General features: G+C 38.2%; 1 protein-coding gene across 1 annotated transcript; it reads left to right on the forward strand.

Annotated features, from left to right (window-relative positions):
• Positions 1-1705: 1705 nt before the first annotated feature.
• NPAS1 (neuronal PAS domain protein 1) lies at positions 1706-9258 on the forward strand (the record flags this gene model as incomplete). The annotated part of the gene is made up of 7 exons (XM_009581170.1): positions 1706-1896; positions 2869-3014; positions 3116-3200; positions 6004-6116; positions 7225-7427; positions 8821-8927; positions 9111-9258. Coding segments are annotated over 7 exons (993 nt in total), but the record flags the coding sequence as incomplete, so codon positions are not given.
• Between the last annotated feature and the right edge of the window lie 947 nt (positions 9259-10205).

A 10205-nucleotide genomic window follows, 5' to 3' on the forward strand; every position in this document is an offset into this window, starting at 1 on the left:
AATCAAGCTCTTAGTGCTTTCTTCTGCTGGCAGTGGCAGGGGGTAGGAGGAGAGGATGTGGGGAGCGGGGATGGTTGGGGATGCCGTACAGTTTTATGAAGTTGGAAAAATGAAGGTAGTCACAGAAGAACTTCTGATGGCTTACTTTGTCTTTATCAGAGCTTATTAAACTTCTTTCGTCTTTCAAGGCATTCATGCTTCCAACGTCAATCTTAATAGTATTGTTGCTTGCATGTTTTTGCACAAACTAGGCAGGTTTTTGGTTATTGTGGGTAGCACATCAGGTAAAGGACTGAAAATGTGTTTCTTTGGGAATGTATTTGACTGCTTACTTTGAATCTGGTTCACTATTTCCCAGGCAATATCAGCTTGTGAATAGCTTTCCTCTATCATTTGTGGTACCTCTCACAAGATGTGTGCTAATCAAAAAGTGTTTTTTGCACAGATTTGCAGACTTAGCAATGTGAATTTGGCAGTTATAGTATGTGACTTTTAAGTCTAGTGAAATTTGAAAATGTAATTCCTAAACTGTTGGTAGTGAATAATGCAGTGGTTTATTTTCTGTCTTTTTCAACTAGTGACACGTAATCTCCTTATGATAACATTAAAAGGCATGCAACTTTGAATTATAAAAGCAGTGTTTATAAACATATGTTTATCTTACAACTTTCATGTAAGTCAATGGAAAAAAGGGGATTAGTGCAACTGGCTTTTGTATCTCAGGTTTATGCAAAATGAAGATAGGGTGCCTTCCAAAGACATAAATGTATGAAAAGAAAAATGGACAATAATACCATATGCTTTTGTATCGTCCATTTAAAAATAAAAGCACATTTAACTGCAGTGGCATAATTTCCTCGGTGACCACAGCAGCATTGAGTTCTTGTTCAAACGCAAGAAAAATTTGGAGCTCCTGTCTCAAAATGCTTAGTTCAAAACTCCTGTGACAGATGTACAAGACAAACGTGAACTGGTGTGGGTACTGGAAAAGGAGAATTATCCGTGTTACCGACTGATGGAGAGTCTCAGTTGTTTCGGTGCTTGCTTTTAGTGACCTGCCCTTTACTTCGTGTGTCCTGGGGGAGGCAAGTCTAACAGAGGCAATGGAAGGAGAATGAGGCAACTTCTTAACAGCTGGAGTTTTCCATTATAGGGCAGACTATGGAAGGGGCTATACTGGAGAAAGAGCTGGGAAAGAGACTTTTTGGATCATTTGAAAAGCAGGACACCTCATGCTAAATTAATATCCTTGCTTATCTGACCCGTTAGGTGGGCTTTGTAAGGATGGTAAAAAGGGCAGAACTTGGAGAATGTACACGATACTGCTCGAGCATCAAGCTGGAAATAACTTACGCTGTAGTATTTTGAATGGACTTAAGGGGTTAGGAAAGAGGAAGGAAACAAGATTTGGAGGCTAGAGAGGCAGCACTCAAGGTACGAGATAAGCATTTGAGGAACAGTTCTGAGTACGTAGATGTCTGAAGAACTGATCTTGTTGGAAGACTCTGTGGGTTTGAATTTAGTTCTGGCAGAGCCCAACTGCGGCAGAACTCTATACACAGAATTACATTTACACTTTTAAACTGAGGTTTTAAATTATTCAACTTCGATAACTGGTTAATTGGCTACTGGGCAGCTTAGTTTCAAATTCAACTTACACAGAGAGCTCTGTTTCCTATATTAACCCCAAACTTTGTTTATATAGGATTAGCTCAGAACGCAGAAAAGAGAAGTCAAGAGATGCAGCCCGGTGCCGAAGGAGCAAGGAATCGGAAGTATTCTACGAGCTTGCTCATCAGCTGCCCCTGCCCCACACCGTGAGTGCACACCTGGACAAGGCATCCATTATGAGACTGACCATCAGCTACTTGCGCATGAGAAAGCTGCTAGATGCTGGTAAGCGAATAACGTAGCAGAATCTGGAAAAGGGGCTGGAGGTATGTTGAGGAAGAAGCTATTTCTCAAATCTATCAGCAGTTAAATAAATACATTAATATTTGCATCCTTTCTATGGAAAAGTGGAAGACCTTACAGTAGAAATAGGCTGTTGGTGATGGCACAGGAAAAATACAGCCACTGTGCAACGGAGTTTGTTTTTCCCTTTCTGTTCTGGTCATCTCAGTTGGCTCATCACAACCATGGTGCCATTTTCAGTCTCAGCTATTTGACCCTTCTCCCAAAGTTAAATTTCTTTCATTTAACCCTCTTTTTTCCCCTCGAGTTGGTTGCTACAACTGTGCTTTACTAACTGTAGGTAGTTGGTGGTAGTTGGTGCAAGGCTGGCTTAGCTAACTGTAGGTGTTTCTCCTTAATATAAACGACAAGGAATTTTTTTGCAATTTGTACTCCACTGAAGGTGAAGTTAGCTGAGGATATGTCTGACTCTGCAGTACACCTTCCCATGCAACTACAGGAGCATGAGTTAGCTTATGAGCCAGTATCTGTGTAGCATGCCATGGATGCTGTACTGGTTATTTGTACTTATGCATGCCTACCTATACCGTATGGAGGAGTAACTTTGGTAGCCATAGCCTGAAATGCCTCCTAGGAAGCCCCTGAGAAATGTTTGTAATGCCTTTTTGAGGTAAATGGTAGTATTTTTGCCACATAAACTTTTTCCTTAAGGTGGAAGGTTTATTAATTTATGCATAAAACCACAGAGGTTTAACCTCACTCTGATTTTCTGTGATTTGTGATACCATTACTAGAGCTTGAAGAATTTAATTGATCACTTATCTAAGTGAATTATACTGGGTTTGAACAGTCCTGCAAGATTGACTCCTTGCAGACTGGTGCCGGAAGTCATTCCTGATGGTAAGTGAAGAATGGCTGATGTTTACTTAAACGAAAATGTGTGGCTTCTTGTAGGTGAGCTGGAGACAGAAGCCAAAATGGAGAGGGAACTGAACTGTTTCTACTTGAAAGCTCTTGACGGATTTGTCATGGTTCTATCCGAAGATGGGGACATGATTTACATGTCTGAAAACGTGAACAAGTGTATGGGACTCACTCAGGTGAAACACTGACATTTCCTAAGATGGTTTCAAATCTGTAAAAGTTGTTACATTTTTTAATATGTAAAGTTAGACACGCGTATACCTTTTATTTTTTGCAGTTTGAGTTGACGGGGCACAGTGTATTTGATTTCACTCATCCATGTGACCATGAAGAGCTGAGAGAAATGCTTACACACAGAAATGGTGAGAAGAAAGAAAAAAATCATTTCCTTATGGATAGTTTCTGTTGGCACTAGTACAGTTGGATATCTGCCAGAAAAAGATGTTGAGAGAACAAACTAGTATGTTTTGCTGCTTAAATCTCAAAATAAACCCTGTTCAGAGATACTAACAACAGAAATAACCAGAATGTTTTAGCAGTATCCTAACTGTAGGAGAAATGAGACTTCATTAGTACTCTTTAATGTAAAACAAAATAACTAAAACGGAGTTATTGAGGGTGGAAAGAATTAGCGTGCCTATAGGAATAAAATTAGAGATAGGTTGAATGAGAATGATCTTAAGCGATTGCTATAAGGATATGGAGAAGTGAAATTGGCACATTTGTCTTGGTCTGGGCTTGCCTTTACAGGACAACTTAAAAGCAAATGCTTTCTTCCAGAAATCTGTGGTGGTATACTTAAGACACAAAGATACTATATTTAGGACACCGAAAAACTAATCGGGGAATACTTGGACAGCCCCAAAAAGGGCTTTGGGATTGATGCTTCTCTGCACCTTTTAATTGGTGCATGAAATTGGTATCTTTTCACAGATTTCTGACTCTTTTTTCTCTGTCCGAGGGAGTAGAACACCATGTTTACTTATTCTGTATGCTTTTGAATTTAACAAATGCCCATGAATTACTGCTTTTATGTCTTCTAAAGGTTTGTTAATGACTATAAAGACTTGGCAGCCTGCATGCCTCCAAACAGATCTGCTCTACTCAGTTGTTAGAAGCCTAAAATCTGACCTTTCCAATTCCTGTTTCATCAAACAGGGGTTATATGGACTCTGAATCTAGATAGTGATAAATTGCCAAGCCTGACCTCTGCTTTCGTGTAGCACTGTAAATCAGAAGTCTTTTATGTTGTCATTCTGTTTAATTCGGTGGAAGAGACCTGATAAGGTATCATAGCATGAAGGGCCCCGACTTTGATTTTGTAAGCATTTTCTAAACTTGTTTGCCCTTAGTATTGAAGTATGTTTCTAAGGCTAGACTAGGCTTCCCCCCCCCGCCTTTGGAATACAGTAATGCATCTCGGGGGGTGGGGAAACAACTTCACTATGGCAGTGTACAAACTGGTCTTGTTGTAAAAACTTATTCTTAAAAATGTCATATTATTGAGTTTCATGCAAAACCAACTCTAGTGTGTCTAAATTGACCAGACTGGAGTAAGATGTCTGGAAAGCATTATTACAAAGTCTGTTTCGCAAATTAAGTTGGCAGACAAAAGTCTAAATTACAGTAATAATAGTACATTTTTATATTTATTAGTATTCCCAGGTTGCATTCTACTGCAGCTCTTACATCAGTGGAATTATTTTGGTTTTGAATTGGGTATTAAATACTCCCCTTTGGGATTGTACAGGTGCAAATGAATATAAATGTGATTGGCAGAAACTGAACTGCATTCTGATTTTTATGAAGTTGCTTTTTAAACTTTCAAAGCTGGTGATTTTAAATATAATGTCCAATGCTGAATCAGAATTGAGAAAGTTGCTCCATCTTTTACAGTTGCTTCTTAAAGCAGAGCCTGAAGCATCAGGACTTGGTAACAATAACGTTGTGTGATCTTCAACTATGAATTTCTAGATTGGTTTAACTCTTTTAAAAACATACTGAATTAAATAAGTTTTGGCTGCTTCTCTGAACTCTGCTTTTTTTTTTTCCTCCCCCACTGCTTATTGAGGATATTTTGATTGGCATAAAGTAGGCTTGTCCCTGTTAGTCTTTGCCTCTGCTAGAAGCAAAAGACAATGTAGCATAGGGGCTTTAACGTTTTTCTAATGAATTTTGTCAAACTAGTAGTTGCAGTGCAAGCCACCATGAAGAATTTCACAGCTACTGTTGTCTGTGGAGGATGAGAGAAAATTATTGTATAAACTTGTATCAGAAGTAAGCTCACATGTTCTAAACTTCCACCCTATGCCATGATGTGGTCCTAACTCCTTAGCACGCCTCGGCAAACTTGCTCTTCCACTGCTCCTTATCTTAGGTGCTTTATTTCCATCTTCCATGCACAGCAAGCTGCTTGCAGCTCTCCTGATAGGATCAGTTTCTTTGCCCAGAATAGCCTAGCTAGTAATTGACTCTGAAAGGTTCTCCCCTGTAAGGCAAAAACATAACTTAAAAGCCTGCTATTAGCAAGTAAGGCTAAAAAATTAGTGCTGCTAATATTAATTTGTATTAGGATTTCTTGACTTTTTTTCCCCAAGAATGCTAATAATGTGTTTAAAAGCTTGGTTCCTGTTTACTCTAAGAGTGTAAACCACTGTGGAAATATTTGGGTGCGTGTAAGCAGCAGAGTTGTTAATTCTGAATTGAAAAACTTAAAATACCGCAGTCCTGAAGAGCTACGGGCCCAAAATGTATTTGATTTGAACTTTCGTACAGTGAGTTACTGATGCATTTTAATGGAAACCAACTCAACAGTACTTCTTATTCTGCACATGGTTTTCTTGTCCTCTGTCACAGTTTTAAAATACATTAAATTTTCAATCAGTCTGTCTTTCTCCCCACCCCTTTTTCCTGAAATCTGGGAGTGTGGAGTTGGCTACAAATACGATACTGAACATTGAAACTTCAGTTTTTTGCCTACCTCATTCTGCCTCACAGTAAAACTCATTCTGAAAAGTGTTATTATTGAAAGTGCTGTTAGGTTTATCAATCTTTTTAATTTTTTTTTTTGGTCTTCCCCTAGTCTTAGGGTACTATAACATGGTTTTTTTTTTTAATGCCTTTGGAAGATGATCCAAGACCTTAAGAATTGTTTGCTTTTGCTAGGTCCTGTGAAAAAGGGCAAAGAGCAAAACACGGAGCGCAGCTTTTTTCTCAGAATGAAGTGTACACTGACTAGCAGGGGAAGAACAGTGAATATAAAGTCTGCTACGTGGAAGGTAACTAATGCAAAGAAATACTTACGTAGTTCAGCAGCTTCCTCTTCAGATGTCATAACACTATATTTCAATATTTTACTTTATGTAACGAGCTTGAGTTTCACTAAGTACTTAACTAATTTAGTGATTGTGCTTCAATATGCTGAATTTTAATACTGAATACATCATGGACGTAACTGAAACAATGTTTTAAAATCAGTTTTTCAAAACTTTTAAAATGAATTCTCCATGTTAAATTAGAGGTAATTTACTTACTAGAAAGTATAATTACTGAATATGTTTGCATAAAGCCGCCGCCTCTGAGAAAAAAATATTTGACACCACTTATGCTGATACCTGATTTCTTTTGATTTGACGCTGTAAATGTGACAGTTGAGGTCTCTCTGAAGGATTTCAATACCATTCTTTCTGAAGCTGCTGGCTATCCCTTTTGTAACAGTTGGAACAAAAAGAGCCCAGCCTGATAACTTTCTGCAGTGAATGCATTTTCTCCTCTGGACAAAAAGTAACCTTTTACTGTATCGAGTGGTATTATGGCTCACAATTGTCTTTTATAACTTAGATTTAGTTATTCTGGATCAAACAACTTCTTTCTTCTTTGCTGCTGTCTGTGAACAATTTCTACTTCAGAGTGGTTAAAAAAAAAAAACACAAAATGCAAAACTTCTTGTCTCTTGAAGAATATATTTGATCTCTAACCTCACTTCTGCAAAAGATCTAAAATGGAGGTTGCTACTATTACCATAACTTTCAAATTTAAATAGTAAGATACCGTTTGCTGAGGCAATTGCTTATCAATGTCGTCATTAATGTAACTTTCAAAGAAGAACTGTTCACAGAAATGCAGAAATGTTTCGCGCTGCTTCAGCCAGTGCCCAAGAGGAAAGAGTTGGCAGCCTGTGTACTCATCACAGTCTGTGTAGCGTGAGGAGGAGAACTGCTGTTCTCCTTTAGCCATCCATTTGAAAGCACTACTGCTTCTGTTGTTGCTATCACATCGAGGGGTGGGGAGGGGAAGGACTTCGCTCCGGGTGTGCTAATGGAAATATGATTGTGTTGTCTGACAGACAAGAACATGGTCTCTTTTTAAAATGCAACTTTCCCATAGGTACTGCACTGCACTGGACACATTCGTGTATACGACACATGCGGTAATCAAACTCACTGTGGCTACAAAAAGCCTCCCATGACGTGTCTGGTGTTGATCTGTGAACCTATTCCTCATCCATCAAACATTGAGGTCCCCTTGGACAGTAAAACGTTCCTCAGTCGTCACAGTCTGGATATGAAATTTTCCTATTGTGATGAAAGGTAATATATATTTTGTACCTAACAAATGAATTCATTTGAAGGATTTGCAGGGTTTTTACATGTTGGCTAATGTTAGCCTTATACATTTAAGTAGTCTTACTTGTTAACTTCATTCATCCTTGCAATGGAATCGTCACTGGGATTCTTTGGCTTTTCCTAACTGATGAGGATGTCTTATTTAAAAGCCAGATTTTTAAATCTAAGGAGGGTGCAGGGTTATTACTTTGGAATAAATCCTTTGCCTGCAACCAGCTGCCTGTTGAAACTGGTCTTTAGTGTAGTGGCAGCAATTAAACTGAAATGAGAAGATACTTCTGGACAGTGAAAAAACAGGAAGGATTTTAGGTTTGTCAAAGATGGTGACTTTGGTGACTGCAAAGACTGTGTCTGTAATACTGGTCAGATGCATTTTATTGCTACCACTTCCCCCTGCTCTCTTCCTCAGGAGATCAGTGTCTGCTTTCTGTAGTCCAAAAAACCTACAAAAGTTCAGCTGTACTTCTAATACAATACATCTGCTGTTGAAAATGAGATTTTGTGTTCTGGTACACATCATGGATGTAGTCAAATACATAAGACTGCTCTTACTATCCTCCGGAAACTTAGCTTGACAAATCGAAAAACAGAAGTGAAGGAAATAATTTGCCTGAGGTTTTTTGTTGTTTGGGGTTTGTTTGTTCAGGGTTTCTTTGTGTTTTTAATTGGGTATTATTTGTTACTGCCTGTTTCCTTTTCTTTGTAACAAAACCGAACTTCTACTTAGTTGCTGCAGTTAGATGCAAAGAGATGTTAGTGCAGGTTATTTTCTGTCTTCTGCATTAACTGTACCTTTCTAGGACTGATGGTGTCACATACAAGGTACTTATTTGGTCACATTCTGCATGTAGAATAGGGCAAAATAATGCGTTCCCCTGGTTAGCACTGCCCTCTGGGGGCTGAAGAAAATACTATTTTCTTTAAGAGCTGGCAGTGGTTGCCAGTGGGAAGAATAAATCTGATTCCTAATTTCTTATAGTTGCAGATTTAAAACTGTTGAAGCATATCTTTTATTTTATTAAATTCTCATATTTGTGTAAGCTGAATATGCTAGTCCATAAGTAGCTGGTCTACCTTTAAGAAAAAAAAAAGTCTAGAAAGTAGGGATTTACTTAATTCTGTCCACCACAGGACATGATATATAAATATTCAATGAGAAGTAAGATCCTATGCCTGCTCAAATTTCTCTTTTAAAGAAGCATAAAAAAATTGAAAACTCCCAATAAACCAAAATTGCTGCTAATGTGTATGAAGGGACTCTTAGGATTTTTCTAGATGTGCAAGCATCTAAATGCTCTAGTATTTGTGCTACTCCACGTCTGCTTTTACTTAGCAATTTTTTCCCTTTGTTTTAAAGAATTACAGAGTTGATGGGGTATGAGCCAGAGGAACTCCTGGGTCGCTCAATCTATGAGTACTATCATGCGCTGGATTCTGATCATCTGACCAAAACACACCACGATAGTAAGTGAAAAGATGTATATAAAGCCCTCCAACTACAAGAGATGAGATGCAGCACCGGGGGAAAGCAGCAGAAGAACAAGGGCTTTCTTTTAATTGCAGAAATGAATCTGCAGTGAATACTTATCTTAAATGGTTTCAGTTTTTTCTGCCTGTAATTAAAGCTAGTATCCTTTCTGCTTTTAGTGTTCACGAAAGGGCAGGTGACAACAGGACAGTACAGAATGCTTGCTAAACAAGGTGGCTATGTCTGGGTTGAAACTCAAGCAACTGTTATATACAACACTAAGAATTCTCAGCCACAGTGCATAGTGTGTGTAAACTATGTGTTGAGGTAAGTTGACTGGACATCACTATTCTTTGTCATCATTTTTATTGAAGATGAATCAGATACTGATGGCATTACGTCTTTTTTTTCAACTGAGAATGTGGTCCCCTGTTGAATATGTTATGATGTTACTATTTTTCCTACAAGTGAAATTTTTGCTTAGAATACTGCCAGTCCTAGGATAAGGAATTGTATTTGAAAATAAAACACTTTTTTGATCTAGTGATGTCAGTGGGAAGATCTCTTGCAGGCAAATGAGAATAGGGCCAGCCTCTTCTGGACTGTTGTGATGGAAGCATTTGAGAATTTGTGTGCATTCTAGACAACTCTCTAATCCAGACCGCAGTCTGGAGCAGTTAGTTTCACTAATAACTTTTATTCATGGAGTCAGAGCAGCAGTAAAGGTGTCTGCCTTAATCTCATTTATCTTTTTCTTCCTTAGAATTACTCTTTTGACTGAAAGCTTCAACTGAAGGCAGACTTGTTCACTGTTTTTCTGCAACTGTATAATAGTCCTAAATTATTTTTTCAAAACTTTAGCAAATGTACCAGTATCAATCTATCAACATACTGTACATTCATTTAAAACAAAGTGTTTTAGCAAATACCTAACTTTTTCTTTCTTACTTTCTCAATGCTTTCAGAAAAGCAGGTTTATTTTTGTTACTTTTTTTAATATCATAGAATCATAGAATAGTTTGGGTTAGAAGGGACCTTTAAATGTCATGTAGTCCAACCCCCCTGCCGTGGGCAGGGACATCTTCAACTAGATCAGGTTGCTCAGAGCCCCATCCAACCTTTTTGATGACACCACAATTAGTGCTTGCTTTGTCTATTACATTTGAGGAAAGAATGAGTAAGAAAAAAAGAATTCTTAAAGCTCCTATCCTGGTAATTTTGTGGTGTGGTGTGTGTGGGTTTGTCTTGGGGTTTTTTTTGGGGGGGTGGGGTGG

This window comes from Fulmarus glacialis, unplaced genomic scaffold (genome assembly GCF_000690835.1).
Source record: "Fulmarus glacialis isolate BGI_N327 unplaced genomic scaffold, ASM69083v1 scaffold23317, whole genome shotgun sequence".
NCBI lineage: Eukaryota > Metazoa > Chordata > Aves > Procellariiformes > Procellariidae > Fulmarus > Fulmarus glacialis.